This window comes from Erythrolamprus reginae, chromosome 2, assembly GCF_031021105.1.
Source record: "Erythrolamprus reginae isolate rEryReg1 chromosome 2, rEryReg1.hap1, whole genome shotgun sequence".
Lineage (NCBI taxonomy): Eukaryota > Metazoa > Chordata > Lepidosauria > Squamata > Dipsadidae > Erythrolamprus > Erythrolamprus reginae.
The window spans coordinates 167459712-167478111 of NC_091951.1; the positions used below are offsets into that span (position 1 = coordinate 167459712).

General features: G+C 38.5%; 1 protein-coding gene across 8 annotated transcripts in view; it reads right to left on the reverse strand.

Moving 5' to 3' along the window:
• CEP112 (centrosomal protein 112) overlaps positions 1–18400 on the reverse strand; it is a 346088-nt gene that overhangs the window by 77102 nt on the left and 250586 nt on the right. For all 8 annotated transcript variants that reach the window (XM_070740313.1, XM_070740316.1, XM_070740309.1 and 5 more), the window contains one exon: positions 16716–16865. In XM_070740313.1, coding sequence (XP_070596414.1) covers positions 16716–16865 — 150 coding nt within the window. The remainder of the gene's footprint in view (positions 1–16715; positions 16866–18400) is intronic.

Sequence of the window (18400 nt, forward strand, 5' to 3'; positions counted from 1 at the left end):
TCCTTATAAATGCAAAAGCATTAAAAGCAATAGAAAACAGATCAGCTTCTAAAGCACCACAAGTTTTTCATTTGTGCAGCTACATACCATCCTACTGTCATTAGTATTGCACAGAAAAAGCAGAGAATGTCAGTTCTTTCAAACTATTACATAATTTCCCCTTCCCCCCCCCAAAAATAGCAGAGGCCAGGGGATGTGCCTTTTTATAGAGATACGAGTGACAATGAAAGAAAAAGATGGAATGATGTGATAGTTTGAGAATTTGTATCTCAAAATCTGACTTCAAAAACACATGGCACTTCATTCAGTAGAATTGGAGAGTAAAGACTACATTCTGCCCTATAATTAATTGCTCCAATTCAACAAACTTTTTAAAATTATTATTATTATTATTATTATTATTATTATTATTATTATTAATTATTATTTATTAGATTTGTATGCCGCCCCTCTCCGTAGACTTAGGGCGGCTCACAACAGTGATAAAAACAATACATAATGACAAATCTAATCATTAGAATCTAAAATAACAATATTAGATTTAACAGTCTAAAAAGCAAGGAACCCCAATATAAAAAACATACATACAGTCATATCATGCACAAAAACTACATAGGCAGGGGGAGATGTCTCAGTTCCCCCACGCTTGACAACAGAGGTGGGTTTTAAGGAGTTTACGAAAGGCAAGGAGGGTGGGGGCAGTTCTAATCTCCGGAGGGAACTGATTCCAGAGGGTCGGAACCACCACAGAGAAGGCTCTTCCCCTGGGTCCCGCCAGACGATATTGGTTAGTCGATGGGACCTGGAGAAGACCAACTCTGTGGGACCTAAGAATTACACTCATCACCAGTGTCTTGAGTTGAGCTCATGGAGCCGGAAGAAGGGATCGCTACTAAGCAGCGATCCCTCCTTCCCCTGGAATGGCTAGCTCCATGGCTTCCACCAACCTGCCTCTCCCCAGCAAGACCAGGATGTTGAAGTACATTTAAAAAAAAAATTTTTTTAAGGCAGAAGATAAAATTTGGCAACACAAAATGATTTGGGGTCTCTAATAAAAATGAACAAGCTTGCATCATTACAAATTCCAGCTGTAAATTAAGATTATCTTAAATTGTTTGTGAGGACTAGGCAGGAGACAAAAGGGCAAAGAAAGGCAGCATGAAGACATTGAAGGCAATACTTCCATCAAAAATAGTGCAATACCAACTCAAACTATACAGTGGAACCCGGACATAAGAGCTGCTCTACTTAAGAGCAACTCGAGATAAGAGCTGGGAGGGGAGAGATATTTTTGTTCTACTTACAAGCCCAAATTCGAGATACAAGCGCCAAGGAGCTGTCTCCTGAAGCCAAACGCTAACTTCCGCGTTCGGCTTCAGGAGACAGCTGCGAAGCGGCGCGCGTGTTTTAAAAGGTTGCAGCCGGCCTGGGGGGCTCGGGGGGGGGGCTTGCAGCTTTCTTTCTTGCTCTTTTTCTTTCTCTCTTTTACCTTCCCTTCCTCTATTTCTTCTTTTCTTTCTCCTTCCCACCTTCTTCCCTCCCTCCCTCCCTTCACTCATTCCTCTCTTACTCTCCCCTTTCATAAGTTTCCTTGCTTCCTTCCTCTGTTCCTGTCCCTTCCCCCTTTCTTTCTTTCTTGCTTTCTTTCTCTTTTTCTTTCTCTCTTTTACCTTCCCTTCCTCTATTTCTTCTTTTCTTTCTCCTTCCCGCCTTCTTCCCTCCCTCCCTTCACTCATTCCTCTCTTACTCTCCCCTTTCATAAGTTTCCTTGCTTCCTTCCTCTGTTCCTGTCCCTTCCCTCTTTCCTTCCTTCCTTCCCACCCTCCGTCCATTCATTCACCCATTCCTCTCTTGATCGCTTAAAGCCGGTCCCTGGTGCAAAAAGGGTTGGGGACCTCTGTCCTACAGGATTGGGTGGCAGAGAAGTTGAACATATGTAAATTTAAAAGTTTAAGAAAGTTTACAAGTTAAGTGAAAGAAACTTCATTATTCATTTATATGTACATGTACATTTCTTCATTAAAAACATGTCTTTCTGCATAATTTAGACTAACTTTGTGAGTTTTTTGAGGGCTGGAACCAATTAAAATTATTTACTTTAATTCCTATGGGGAAAAGTCGTTCGAGATAAGAGCTGCTCGACTTAAGAGCCCAGGTCCGGAACGAATTAAACTCGTATCTCGAGGTACCACTGTACTGTAATCTTAAAACATCAATCACCTTCATTCCCCTGTGTTCTTTTCTGGTTTCCAATCTTTTCACTAAATGGGGCATTGGTCTTACCTGATACGCTCTTTCTCAGCATGCTGAGACAGAATCCAGGAATGGCTATTTCTGTCTTGTAGTTCATTGGACTCAGTTTGTTAAAGTTGTATGGACATTCCCCTGTTGACTGCGGTTTCCAGCTTTTGGTGAAGGGGTAGTGACAGACTGATGAGCCTCTATACTAAGGGTGGCCACTCCTGCACTCAGGGCCAGACAGTCTCCAGGATGGGGCTGGGTTCTCTCCCAGAAAGAGCGTATCAGGTACACTCTTGTGTGCTGACAAGACAATCCGGGAATGGGACATACCAAAGATGGCTTGTCCTACAGGTCGGCAACAATCTGGTCTGGAGGCCCCAGTTCTGAGAGCACCCTTTGGATGACTCACCTCCCAAAGACTGCTTCAGCCGAAGCGAAGGTGTCCAGTTTGTAATGCCTAATGAATGGGGATGGAGAAGACCATGTCGCCACTCGATAAACCTCCTCAATGGAGGACTACTTCGCTCATGGAGCTCTCATGGTTGCGCTTCTGGTGGAATGGGCCATCACCTTCTGAGGCAACGGAAGAGCTTGGAGATCGTAAGCCTTGGTGATTCATGCCCGTATACACCAGCCCATGGTCGATGGTGTGACCTTGTTGCTTATTCCTGGCAAAGTTCATTGTCTTTGGGTCACATCCAAAAACAACTTAGACGAAGGAATCACCTTGGTTTCTGTGGCCGGTTCTGAGTGAATGGAATTGCTTGGATCAGCTAATTCCAGAGCTGGTTCTGCGGCTGTTAACTTTTCCTCATATGGGCCGTGTTCTTGGCTTTGAAGAGGGGGGACTTGAATAGGGAAGGGCGAAAGAGCCCTGCGAAAGCCGGGTGGTCAAGTGTCAGTCTTCTTCCTCAAAAAGTTACAGATCTTTCTGTCCGTCCTCCTCGGAGAACAATGACCAGTTCTGTATGGAGGGGTGAGATAATAGGGCCGAAAAATACTTTCGGATCAAATCAAATCAGAGGTTGCTTGCCGCTTTGCTACAAGCCTGCAACAATTCCTTCCTTAATAGTTTCAGAAATCAAAAACCTCATGCTGGAGAAGATTTCAGGCTTTGGAGCACTTTGAAGAGGACCACCATTGTGGGGGTAAAAGTGGCCTCTGTGACAGGCCTCATCCTTCGCAAAGGCTGTTCCCAATTTCTTGCTGTTGGAAGGTTTGACAGAGAATTCAGATAATCCTCACTGCTGTCAAGCAATGTCAGACACTGCTGAGAGGCTTGCTCTCTAGTGTCATCTGGTGACCAAGCCTGGGAGCACAGCTTGTTTACTTGGCTTGCCTCACTTTGATTCTCCAATGGCTGAGAATAAAATTGGCAGGAAATGGTAGGGTCTCCCCTAGGGGATATTACCTACTTCCACTATTCAGCCTCTCTCTGCATTTGGCGATCTGTCAATCTAGAGATTTCTGACGCCTCCTGGCATCCTTTTCTTTGGCCTTAGAGGCCTTTCTTGAGGCAAAAGCCTTTGTCTTAATTTTTGCACCCACTCCTTTAATCACTGGGAAGGCCTCCCCTCATGTTGCTTATGGCCATGGCCACGTCCAGTATAATGTTTGTTAAAAGCAAAGTCGTTCCTTTGGAACACTGCTGCTGATGCTGCAAAAACCCCAGTCGCTAAAGAGTTTGCCATGGGAAGCCAGGCAGGGACTCAAATTGCCTCCGCCAATGGCTGGAATCAAGAGCTTCAGGTTGCTCAGGAAGGCAGTTTGTTCCTTTTCTCAAAGACTCCAACACAAGCAGTTGCCTATCAGCTGCGCGATCTTTCAGCTATCAGCGGTATCAAACTTAGAACTCTTTCATGCTGAGCTTGCAAGCTCAAACCGAAAGAGTACTGTTGTAATGCATTTGAGCCTTCAGCTGGTAGCAGCATTGAACAATGCTCTTTCATGCCAAACTGGCCTATAGAAAGGAATATGTCCTGTCAATTACTCATGCCGAATCCTCGGCCTACAGCAGGGTCGAGCTGAGGTACTTCATGCTGGAATAAGGCACGGTGGCTCCACCGGCCAAGACCGGGAGCCAGCCAGTGGAGCGGAATACTCCCAAGATGTTTCCTGTCTGTTGAGAAGAATCCAGGATTTTAATCTGCTTCAGTAAGGTAGGATTGAAATTAAAATAAGTCTATTGAAGCGATAAGACTGAGTCAAAAGCTGGAGACCACAGGCAATGGAGGCGTGTCTATACAACTTTGACAGACTCAGTCCAATGAGCTATGAGACAGAATTAACCATTTCTGGATTCTCTTGTCAGCACACTGGAGAAGTAGTCAATTACTATCCAGAATTATAGTGGAATGAAGGAAGCACATAAAGAATGTCACCAGGTATACAGACAATTAGAACCTACTGATGCTGTTAAAATTATTATACTGGCTCCAGTAATTGCTGTTTCTGCTCAGGGAAATTGAAATGACATGAATTATATTAATTTTAAAAAGAAAAACACTAAGTATCTAAGTATAGATTTGGCCAAATCTATATTTTTACCACAGCTAGAAGAAATGAATTTTTTTTTGGGGGGGGGGGCATTAAAGAAAAGCTACTCTGGAATATAGAACTACTCTGAACTAATACAATGTATTCTGGTATTTGGCAACATATTTATTGATGTATGTCTAATTTGTTTTTCTGTTTTCTAAAACATAAAAGAAATATTGAGGCCAATATTCATTAAACACGTTTGAAGCTTTTTGAAGGCTAAGGTCTACAAATACAAAGAGAAGGAATATAACAATATTTTATCCTCTTCATGAATACCATGGATATAAAAATCAGAAATAGGAGCTACACAAACATGATCTAGGAAATGTAAGCAGTTACATGGGACAAGAAAAGCGTACATTGAAGAACTTATAAACAGCAGTATTTGATGTGGCCATTTTAACTGATACACAATAATATTATTGATTTGAGCTCAAAACAAATATAAAAAGAAATATGTCAAGATTGGAAACAAAAATCTTGCCTTAAAAGTTATCTTAAACTATTTTGTTTGTTTTGCAGGGAGCAATAATATACTTTCCCAAATTGGATTTCAATTAAAAAAATGTTGTTGAATTGAAGCAATTAATTCTAGGGCAGACTGTACTATTTTAGAGTTTTATCTCATTCATGGGGCAAACCAAGGTACCTTCTCCTGTATTTTATGTAAACATACATTTTTATTTATTTAAATGATTTAGCAATGCACTTTTCTCTTTATCCTAATTATAAAAAAATAACTAGTCAGGCTGAGGGTTACCACTAATTACATTAACCTGATTTCTTTATCTAAACTCACAAAGATTTGGGGGCAGCCTAGTATGACATAGGAAGATGTGCATACAGAACATACTGAATGGTAATTGTTGCCTTTTACAAAATAAGACTCAATTAAAATAAAAACTCGTAATATGGTGCTTTTAAAATTCAGATCATGTTTGCGTTCATGGGCACAATGGTGTCTTTGATCACCATATTGTCTACCCATGAATTATAAAAGTTTACAAACGTAAAAATACCAAATGCATCTTTGAAAGAATTGTCTGCCTTTCTGAACATCAAATGTACACAGTGAAAATGCAACAACTCTTAATCTCCTTCTTTTACAGGTCTTGTACACTTATGTTGAAGTATGGCCAGCATTTGTTTAAATAAAACCTGCCCCATTAATATACACACTGGAAGGAGCACTGTTAAAACGCAATGCAGATTACCTGTCTACTCTAATTGTACAGCTTTCCAACCCCCCAATCATATTACTCTCGTCTCCTAGATAGATTTATTACTGATCTGTGTAGATTAGAAGTACTAATAATGGATTGAAGCAACCTGCTAAAAGCTTCACAGTTTCACAGATGATAGCACAGACCTACATTTGGAAATAATGATAGCTGTGATATTTAACCTGGAGCTAAAGTTAGCAGTTGTCCTAGCATAGTTAGGAAAGGGACCAGGTAAGGTCCAGATACAAGAACATTTTTTTATAGTCAAACAGCATGCCTTTTCCCATTCTTGCAATCCTCTAACTATATATCTCCCAATAACAACCAATATTTCACTGTATGCAAACTCTAGCCATGGAATTTCTATATCCCCTTTATCAGGGGTATCAAACTCATGTCATCATGGTGGTATCACGTGACAAATTGGGACTTTTCCCCCCTTCGCTAAACCGGGCGTGACCATGGCCAGCATGTGACGCATCCAGCCCACAGGCTGCGAATTTGAAAGCCCTGTCCTATGCTTTCCATGATTATTTCTCACTCCGTTTAAGGTATCCATGTAGCTGATGGTATGAGGTCTAAGGAGAAATGAATTATATAAATGAATATGTGTTATATGAAAGACTTCATGTCTATTATTGTTTACACAGGAGTTGAATATTTGAGACCCTGAGAAAAGGAATAATTTCAACCCTAAAACTTTGTGATTATAATTAATATTTTGCCCTATTGTCACTTTCGGGAATGCAGTCGTCTCATTTGCTTTTGTGCGTGCCAAGATTGGCTCATTTATAGTGGTAAAATGTTATTTGGCATGGACATATTTGCTAGTCACAGTACTTTAAAACTTATTTCCAATCTTAACAGAAGCAAATGGATAACTGGTAAATTTAATTGTTTTCAGAAACCAGTTCCTTAGCAATGTCACTTTTAAATCGTACAAACTGTCCCCTAGTTTTTACATTCTGGGATTTTAGCAGAATTGTGGTTTATTTTTTTTAATTTATTGGATTCATAGCCTAGCTTATCATGATCAATAAAAAATGATCATTTGTTTGACTTTAAAATCTGTGCTAATCTTTCAAATGTAACATTTGCATTAATTACTGCAGCAACCTGTGAAAACTAAATTATTAATTTTGCTACAAAGAGGTAAATGTTCTTCTGCTCGTCTGAAAATGTCATAAAGCTCCCATAAATTTTTGCAGTTGAATGAAATCTGCTAATATTGTGTTTCCTCCTACAGTGCTGGAAAAACCTCCAAGTCAACACTGTTCCATAACAGAAAAGGAAGACAGGCACAATTCCAAAGAGTCTCTGGAAGCAGAACAAAGACTGACAACTGGAAAGCCTGCGTTACTTCTGCAATACTTGGAACTGGAAAAGGCAGAGACGGATTTTTCAAAGCCCTTTCTGTGAAGCCCCAAACTTTTGAATGTGGAATCTTCCATAAAGTAACCCAGCCTTATGAAATAGATTCCCGGGATCTCATTTTTAGACTGTATTCTGAAACCAATAAAATCTCCAAAAGAGCTTTTAAAATTGTTCCATACTCATTAAACTTTGCCTCCCTCTCCAATTATTTTTAGCGCATTTGACTTGGAAATAGCTTAAGTACTGCTGTACAAGGTAAACTACAATTTAATTGAAAGTAAAAACACCATTTTAAAACGCAATCAAAGATACAAGTAGAACCACAACAAAATAACTATCTTTTATCTCTTATGTTCAATCATATCTGATTCTCAGAAACTGGATTAGTTCCTGTAGTTTTCCTGGCACAGTTTGCCATTGCTTCCTTCCTAGGGCTGAGAGAAAGTGACTGGCTCAAGATCATCCAGCTGCCTTTGCACCTGAGGCCAGGCTAGAACTTACTCTCTCCTGATTTCTAGTCCGATGCCTTCGCCACCATACCAAACTGGCTAAATAAGCACAAAAAACCTACCAGGTGTAAGACTTCTAATGTATAATTTTGATGTTTGTCGTGTATGGTTTTTTAGTGTGCTGAGGTGAAAAGCCAAGAGAAATAGCAGTGAGCATAGCCAATTATGGGAAAATGAGTTCTTTGTTTCATAAAAATGTTATAAGTATTATAAAGTACTTAGACTCAACCTTTCTATAGTTGCCCAACTGGCCAAACCTTTGAAGCGTTTTTTTTTGTGTGTGGACTATTTCATAAAATGCTATATTTTCAAATACTATTTTCTGCTGAAAAAGAACATTAAAATAAAATGAAGTTTTCTAACACATAAATCTGGAAGTATTTTGGGTTCTTTTAATGGTATGTTCTCCTTCCACCAGATTCACAGTTCATGTTCAAAGATTATATGAGTTATAATCAATATGCTGGCAATTATCTTTCTCCTATCTCTGTCCCTGCAATCTGGGAGGGCATAGATCAAAACAAGCTCAGAATAATTCCGTGCAAGACAAAGCTACTATTTATTGATGATCAATGTAGCTCAATTTCATTTCCAATGTTGAATCTGGATAGGGTCATAATCACCTTAGAAGAGACTAGAGAAAGTCTTGCTAGGACAGCAGATGGGAACCATGGCCAGGGGAGCCTTTTCAGTTTCACTGATGCTCCAGTTGTCCTTACTTTCTGAAGAGAGAGCGGTGGGAGTTTTTCCAGAAGCTTAGTGGCTGTCCTCACTTGCTTTCAAAGATGCAGAATAACTCAAGTACTTGGAATTCAAGAAGTCACTTTTTGCTGAAAAAGGAAACAGTATGCTCCCTTCCATATTTGGGTATCCCTTCTAAACCTTCTTTCTGCATCTCTCATGTAGCTGTGGTCTAAGCTCTCTCTTATCTAACTGCTCCTTAGGCATTTCTTCACCCCATCTCCCAAGGTTCTTTCTCACATATCTATGATGATGATGATGATGATGATGATTATTATTATTATTATTATTTATTAGATTTGTATGCCGCCCCTCTCTGTAGACTCGGGGCGACTCACAACAACAATAAAACAATATACAACAAATCTAATATTTTAAAAGTCACTAAAAACCCCTTATTAAAAAGCAAAAACATACACACAAACATACCATGCATAAACTGTATAGGCCTGGGAAAGATGTTTCAATTCCCCCATGCCTGACGGCAGAGGTGGGTTTTAAGGAGTTTATGAAAGGCAAGGAGGGTGGGGGCAGTTCTAATCTCCGGGGGGAGCTGGTTCCAGAGGGTCGGGGCAGCCACAGAGAAGGCTCTTCCCCTGGGTCCCACCAAACGACATTGTTTAGTCGAAGGGACCCAGAGAAAGCCAACTCTGTGGGACCTAACTCATCCTCTGAGACCCATGTTGCTATTTTTTAGGGAACTATTACAGTGGTCTCCTAAGGATAACTATTAAACAAATGGCTGCTTCTTTGACAGACAAAATAAAATCTTATTTTACCATTTCTATTAAGTCATAACATTAGCTTGGTATATGTATCTGATCAGGTCCTGAAATGGATACCTTCTAGACCCTAGAAAGAATAGAATAGAGTGGGAAGGGACCTTGGAGGTTTTCTAGTCCAACCCGCTGCTCAAGCAGGAGAACCTATACCATTTCAGATAAGTGATTTCTAATCTCTTCTTAAAAACCTCCCGCGATGAAGCACATGATTTCTGAAGGCAAGCTCTTCCATTGATTAATTGTCCTCACTTGTTACAAAGTTTCTGCTTAATTCTCTCTTTGATTAGTTTCCAATCATTTTTTCTTGTCCCCTGGCGCATTTTAGAATAATTTGACCCTCTCTTCTTTATGGCAGCCCCTCAAATACAATACTGCTATCATGTAAAAATACTCTATCTTTACTTATATCTATTACTTATATCTATAAGACTATAAAAATGAGAGGAGTATCTATTTACAGCATTCACATTAAAACTGGACAGAACTAGAATAAGAAGTTACCCTTTTTCCTATAGCTAAAATGTACATAAGTTTGGCATTGCCTATTAAAGCAAGTGGAAATATCAATGAAATATACTCTTCTTTGATATTGGAGGAAGTTATGTTTACTGAAATATATTGATAGAAGCCTGAACTAGTAAATTTATATCTTAACACTTCAGAAAAGTCAGTTTAATTATTAAGTTTTCATGAACATTTAAGTTAAATTGGTGGCTTTGTTTAAACAATTGAGTATTAGAAATATAATATTAAATCAAAAAATTAACATTGTTTTAACTGACCTAAAATTACCTACAATTTGATACAATTCAATGGTTGTTTATTATACAACATTAAAGTAAATTTAAAAAAACTGAAAAGAAAATCTTACTGTTCAGTTTTAGAATACAAATAAATAAATAAAAACATATTTTCCCCAGAAACTCAGAGATTTTATGATATGCGGGGTGCGGGGTGGGGGGGAAGATCCTTAAAGTCAAGTTGCTAGGCTACCAGTAGATGCTTAACTACTTAGCCTCTGGCAACCTAAGGCAACCCATCACTTATATCTAAAATACATTTCCTTAAAAAATACTCAGAGGAAAAGGGAGGAAATGACTGCAAGTAGGGCATCTCAGTGAGTTCCAGTTTTCCGAATTTTTATGATTTACCAAAAATAGAATGCCATTACTGCTTATCCTTGCCCCTTCTAAGAATAAGAATTTGCAACCCAACCCCCCCCCCTCCGCCCCTGAAGTGCAGGAAAGCAATTGTCACAGCTAGGTTGTATAAATACAGCCACAGTCCAAGTTGGCAGCCCTGCTTGTCTCACTCTCTAGCCAAATGTTCCTTGTAGCCAGAGATGGATATTTATGGAATACTTATAAAAACTACATGGATATCTACCCAAATGTGTTCTCTGCATCCTCCAAGGAGTAACTTCATCTCCATTATTGCAAAGCCATCAAGTGTCAGTAACCCAGAGGCACTGATTATGTGATATGCAACATGCCTAACAACTGAAAGGTTAATACACATTTGCCAGGCATCTGGAAATGGTGGGGGTTTGACAAATGTCTTCCCAGGGATGGTTTAATGAAAGTCATAATATTCGGGAACAATCTGGGCAGAACACCTCGTATAGCATAAGCACTCAATGTGTGCCTTCTTCTCAAGAGTAAAAATAGCCCAGGAGAAAATGAAACACATTTTGCGATATGTAGAAGAAGCTTGCTTAGAGAGTATGAAAAAAGGAGCCTGGTATTATCACCCTTATTAAATCCTTGTTTGACAAAGCCTCAATGTCTGACATTAAATGAAAAAGAAATATGCCTACTATTTCACAGTTGGTCTTTTTAGGCACAAGTTTTCAAAAAATAAAATAATCATGAAACAATGCAATGGGTTGAATAATGAGCCGGGGTGGCGCAGCAGGTAGAGTGCTGTACTGCATGCCACTGAAGCTGACTTGTAGATCTGAAGGTCAGTGGTTCAAATCTCATCACCGGCTCAAGGTTGACTCAGCCTTCAATCCTTCCGAGGTGGGTAAAATGAGGACCTGGATTGTGGGGGCAATAGCCTTGCTCTGTTAAAAAAAGTGCTATTGCTAACATGTTGTAAGCCGCCCTGAGTCTAATGAGATGGGCGGCATAAAAATCGAATGAATAAATGAATGAATGAATAAATGAATGAATGAATGAATGAATCAGAGTGGCATTGATAATGGGTAGACATATGGGGGGATGTTTGAAAACCAACTCTATTCCCTGAAGAGCCAACTGGCATTTTGAAGTATCAGTGTAGACGTCTTTTTAAGCACTGTCTTATTTCTACATTAAAAATCCCATCTTCTAGCCCTGTCCTTTTCCTACCTCAAATCCTAGAAAGTCAATGTCATCTGAAATCCACTGAAAGAACTGAGGTTGAAAACATTTTGTTGCTGGGAGCTCTTTTTCAAAAAGTCTTGGAGGACTTCAAGAAGTTTGAGGATGACATGGTGTTTCTGGAAAGAGGGAGGCTCATTGTTTTATTTTACTTCTTCAGATATTTTCATATAAAATACACATATCACATCTAAAAAAAAGAGCTTAACACTTAATTGCTATCACTTAATTGCTTGTGCCCTTGATTATTTTTTTTAATGTGCCACTAAAAACTGACACTACACTTTCAAATTCTGGCAGTATAATTTTGAGATGATAATTTGTGGCATATTTCTTCACTGTGTGTCCCTTTACTGCTGATGGTTAATCCATACTCACCATTAAAGTTTATTGTTCCTTTATTGTTGATAGTTGAACTATACCCACCATTAAATTTCACTTAATATTGTTGTGGGCTCAACAATATTAAACAAGTATATTTTAATGGGGGGCATTAAATGATTGTTTATACTGTAAACTAGGTCTTACAAGGAATTTATTCTGAAATGAAGATTCGTTTATTAGAAATGTTGACTTCCACATGCCATTATAGAGAAGCCAAACACACTATGTACATATTTGCTCTGCTATTTCAACTTCAAAGGCTGAAAGATTCTCTGAATGATCCAGTTAAAACAGAGACAAGAAGTTGTTGTACCAAGGGCTCAATTGGACCACAGATTGTGTCATAAGCTTGGTCAAAGTCATAAGATTGAACCTTGCAATCTATATTATTCTGACATGTGTTTGGCAAGGTATATTCACGAACAGTATTCTTAAATTCTTAGATGTTTAAAGACACTGTTCATCCTTTGACAAGATCAAGTAAATGATCATACTAAAACTTCACAAATTATACACAAGTCATGTAATGAATAGTTCAAAAATTAAAATTTGTCCCCTTTCACTTTTAGTGCAATGGTGCCCCCTCTCTGAATTGAGATTTACAAACCACAAGCAAACAAAATATTTATAACACAATTGGAGGCATGTGTTATAGAGTTCAAAAACATGCAGCATTTTTTTCAACAAAAGAGTAACAAAGGTTTGCTTGTGGAGCACATTGTGATAGCTGACCCAGACACTTTCATGCATTAGATACATTACAACCACTAAACCAATTAAAAGAACAAACTTGTCGTATGTAAATTAGGAGGTATTTAGAGCACTATATAACATTTACCAAGCAAGTTGTATTTCCAAATCGACATTTGAAAAGCCAAATATTAATAAGTAGGTAGAAGAGACAAAGATTTCCTATAAGATAAATTAGCTTTAAATAATAATGTAACAGTAGGGTTGCAAATGAAATAGTTTTTCTTTATAAATGGATAAGAACAAAACAGGTTAGCCCTTTCTCAGATTAGTTCTCTTCTTAGGGTTGGAAGAGCAGAAGGTAAGTAAAGAGCAGGTGGAATTCTCCATGTAACTATCCCAACTGTATGAAAACAAGAGCATCAATACTAAGATTCAAGTTGAAAAATTATTTGGAAGGGCACTTCAAAAAGAGTGGTTAATTTGGGGATAGATTATTACTTTTGAGTAGACTAATTTCTGCAACCAGCTTTAGGATGTTATCAATTGGGCCAGGAGTCCTTAGTTTCTTGTCTGAAAGCAATTAAACATTGAAGCATATTCTGGACAGCTCTTCTACAACTCAAAGCTTTACCTGACATCCTGGAACCCCTGACATGTGTCTAGATCTGACAACATTGTTCTGCTTACTGCTCTGAATTTGGCAGCCAATAATGAATCCTTTGCTTTACTTCTGTACTGGACCTTGATCATGCTTTTGCCTACAACTCAGCTTTTTGTGTTCTTGGCTGATTTTTGACACCAGCCTGAACCCAGTGAAATTGATCAAAGTGTTGATCTTGTCTCACAAGTGCTGGAATGTTTCAGGATTTGCTATTAGAAGCTGAATGCAATGTAACAGTGAAAAATAAAGCAATCACAAAATTTCTGATAGTATGACATTTACAATCTTTTGCTGAACCTTTAAGCCTAACTGCAACACTAATCATTCAGCAAACCATTAGGAAGTTGAATGTTAAAGCATGATGTAATCATTAATTTTGAAATGTTTCAAGTATAGAATGTCATAAATATCCCACTCTGGTTATGAAACTTCTGTTTTCATATGCAAAACTGAGGTCCTTCAACAATGTAGGAACTTCACACCAAGATAACAAATTTAAAATATTTAGTGTTTGGAGAAACCTGAAATCAATGTGAGAACAAACTGAAAATTTAAGACAAAAGGGAGGAAAGGGAATATTCATTATACTTTGAAGACTCTCCTTACACTGGACAGAGATTCTCAATAAATCTTAGTATACTTTTCATTTTTGTCCTTATGACATTTGAACATTTTGAATTCTATATAGGACTAGAACTGTGGTTCTCAACTTGGGGGGGTCGGGACCCCTTTGGGGGGGAGGTTGAACAACAGTTTCACAGGGGTCGCCTAAGACCGTGGGAAAAGACAAATTTCCCATGGTGTTAAGAGCTAAAGCTTCTATTCTGGCACCTTGGAACATATTTTTACAATCCAGCTAATCAGGCATTTACAGTGGGGGTGTCCCTCTGACCTTCCTGCCAATCAGCTTAAAGCTCTGTTGGAAGAATTGGTGCTAGACTTATGGTTGGAGGTCACCACAACATGAGGAAATGTATTAAGGGGTCACGGCATTAGAAAGGTTGAGAACCACTAGACCAGAGTATAATGTCTGCCATGCAACAAGCAAGAGAAATATTCAATAGAGCGCTCACTGAATGGCCAATTATAAAATTATACATGCTATAGTCCACCAGGAAATGACCAAGGCACGAGTGAATGTGAGCAATGCCCCCTGTCTAGAAAAGGGTGCAACTGGTGCACAAAGCATATCTTGTGCAAAGGCCTCCTAACTATAGCTTCCACCTGCTTTCCAAGCAGGAGCTGCCAAGTCCCATAGACACTGTCTGTAGAAGTGTTTCATCACTAAATGTCAGAGATAACAAAGAAAGATCCAAGATTCAAAACAACTCCATCATGCCAGGTTTGAGCTGGAGATGGATCCCCCCCCCCCCATTCAGACACCCAGAGTTTCCAGGCAATGAGTCAGATGAAATAGCATGGAAGATTCTGTTATTATAATCTTATAATGAAAACTGAATTAGCTTGTGTGTCTTTGGTTTCAAGATTATGTCTACCTTGGAGACCTGATGGTAGGTTATCCACCAGTGTGACAAATGCCATCTTTGTATTACAACTCAAACTGAATCCAGATTGAAAAGGATCCAGGTAATTCATTTCATCCAGGGACCTCTTGAGTAAAGAGTCCACCGCCAACTCTTTTGAGGCTGGTGGAACCATTCACTCCTGCAAAGAGGAATTAACCACTGTTTGGTCACTGAGGAATCCTTGACCAGCCAGGGAACGGGGAATTGGTCCAGAACATAACTGGCCAGATTCACCAATAGGTTCAAACTCCTCCCAGAGGTCACTTCCTAAGGGATTTGTCTAGTCAGCACCATCAACAAGTTTATTTATTTATTTATTTATTTATTAGTAAACTGACTTTGTCTGACAGATGTTGAGTACAGTATATTATTCTCCACAATTGCTCTGCAAGAACTTTCCCGGCTGTTCCTTCCCAAGGAATGATATGGCAATCCGAAACAAGACTGCTGGTTGGCTATCTGCAGATGTCATAAGTATATAAGAGTAGAGAAGGACATTTGCTTTGCTGCCCTTATTGCCAAAAAGAACATCCTCTGTGCTTGGTTGGTTTTAGTTTTCATCTTTCACTAGCAACTTTCTAGGCATATCTGTGTCACTTCAACTCTTCAGTTCCTTAGTAAATCAAGAAGCTCTATATCAGGGGTGTCAAACTCATGGCCTGCGGACCGGATCTATCATGTGCTGACCACACATATGCCCAGTTTAGCAAAGGGGGGGTGGAAAATCATGATACATCAAGTGATGGCGCCATGATGATGTGAGTTTGACACCCCTGCTCTATATGATCCATTAAAAAAAGAGTCCACTCTAGTGTGATCCAAACCAGGTGCCTATCATTTCTTTATTATAAGCAATGACCAGGACCTCTACCAATCCATATACCGGAGCTTTGGTGTAAAATCCAAGCTGCTTCTGAAATCCAAATGGGTCCATCTGTTGCCTGTTGCCAATCAAATAGGCCCGTTTCAGTTAGAGTAAATATGGTGATACAGAAAATTCCTGACACATGGAACCAGTCATGGATGGATATAATTATTAAACCCAAACTAAGTACAAAATCCAAATTAATCAAAGATCCTCAATATAAGAATGAAGTCGCCGAACTACATGTCAGGGACACTGAGCTAATTAGCAGAGGTGGACACAGTAAAAGAGCTCTTAGAATCTATTCATTTTTTCAAAGATCGCCAGATCAAATTCCTACATTAACACAGCCAAACCTTGTCCCAGATACTTCAAGAAGATCCAGTCAGAATCCAACTCTGATGCAAGGCTGAAATCCCCCATTTATTCTAGCTCTTTCTATTCATATCTATGAAGTTTGGTAAGGAAGCACAAAAATGTAACTTTTAAGATGCTGAACATTTCAAACTGGAAATGAACCATATATTCAAGCATGGGTTTAAGGAAAATGTCAATGAATTTTGTTAAATCACACAAAGGAGGCAAGTGGTAAATATTTTTCAATTAACCACATAATGTGTTTCAAAATTTTCATTCACTGGTAGATAGAAATAATAAGCATATTTTATATGAAATTTCTAGAGAAAAAGAAATGCTGACTTCTATGAAAGTGTGACTTCAAGATGCATTTTTAAGGCCATAGGCAATATTTTCAAAACTTTTAATTATATTCAAACAGCTGGCAGCATAATTGACTCAAAGCCCCAGATTACCTTGATTGCTGTGTCATTATCTCTAATCAGCTGCTGCTTCTCATCTTCAAACCTTCGTAAAACGTCTTGCAGATGCCTTTCTCCAGCAAGTTGCCGCTGGTTGCTTTCCTCTGTCAGAGAGGAAATGGTTGCCTTAAGTTCAGCTATGATCTAAAAAGAAAACAGCATGCTAAAACTATTGCAACAGTTACGAAGTTATACATTTTGCAATGTATTCATTGTTGACACAAGATTCTGAGTTGGCAAACTCAACTGCGAAAACTAAATAGCTTGAATTAATGTTACATGCCAGCAAGAAGAAAATTCTACAAAGAAAAGAAACATTGAGTTTGGAATAGTATAAAACTGCTAACAAAAACAAAATTTCCCCTATGAAAGTCCCTCAATAATCTGCATACCAGAACAAAGCACACTTGTTATATAAGAAACATCAAAAATAGGATTCCAATTTTCCACTTTACTGTATGTTTATGTTTATGTTTATTTAGATTTGTATGCCGCCCCTCTCCTGTAATGGTCTGGAAACAGATAATCTGAAATGCTTCTGCCTCTATACTGGGAAATGCAGCAAAGGGAATATTGAGTTAACTACCAAAGAAGGAAAATGTATTATATTATTATATTATCATACTTTATACTAGTGATGGTGAACTAGTTTATTTGGTCAGGAGCGGATAATCTTAATCTATGTTAATGAATATTCTTTAAAATATTGGTGCCACCATCCCTAAATGGTAAAGTAAGACGTTTCTTATGTTATTTTCTTTCTGTTTTATCCGGAAAAATCAATGTAGGTGATTGTACTCTGTGCTCTTTACAATCAATTGATCGTGAATGATTATTTGACAGTAAACATAGGCAGATTTATAGAGGTAAAAAGAGTTTCCATTTGCAATATATCTCAGTGTATGCTAGACTGGAGATAGCCTTTCTTTGAACTAGCAAGGGTGGAAATCTCTTAACAGGGTAGTTGGCTGTTGTAGTGGGGTTTAAACCAAACCAGTGTTTATTATGTACACGAGCATATATACACATCTATAAATAGAAACAGATAAAAGAAAAAAGTATAGTCCTTCATATATAAGAAAAAACTTAGTAACTCAGGGATGCATATGAATTCTTCTTGGATAAAAGAAGAAGCAAATAAAAGTTATGCTCTGTACTAAATAATTTTTTTTCAGGATAGGGTAGAAAAGTGTTCTTCAAATCAGTGTTTTTCAAATTTGGAAACATTTTTTACAGATTTCAATTCCCATAATTCTCCACTAAGATCACAACCATAATATAGCCTATATGGGTACAACATTTACAAAAGGTTCACTTTCTTAAACACTTTCAGATATAATCAGTTTAGAACTAAAGAGAGATTTTCTGAGTTTCAGGATAAGAGAAATTCATCACTGGGAAATTCAGGGAACTAAAGATTCACACATCTTAAATTTGCTAAGTTTCAGAAAACACTGTTGTTGATTAAGCAAAAATGGAACATAGGATTTACGGACCGAGTCCAGGGGTAGGATTCTACCAGTTCGGTCCAGTTCGAGCGAACCGGATACTCCAACAATCAGCTAGGACCGAACAAGTTGGCTCCGACGATCAGGTGGGCCCGCCCGCCCACTTTATTTGACCTATATCTTCTCAACTCATTCACGCGACACAGCAGATTGCCATGCCTCGGCGTTGTG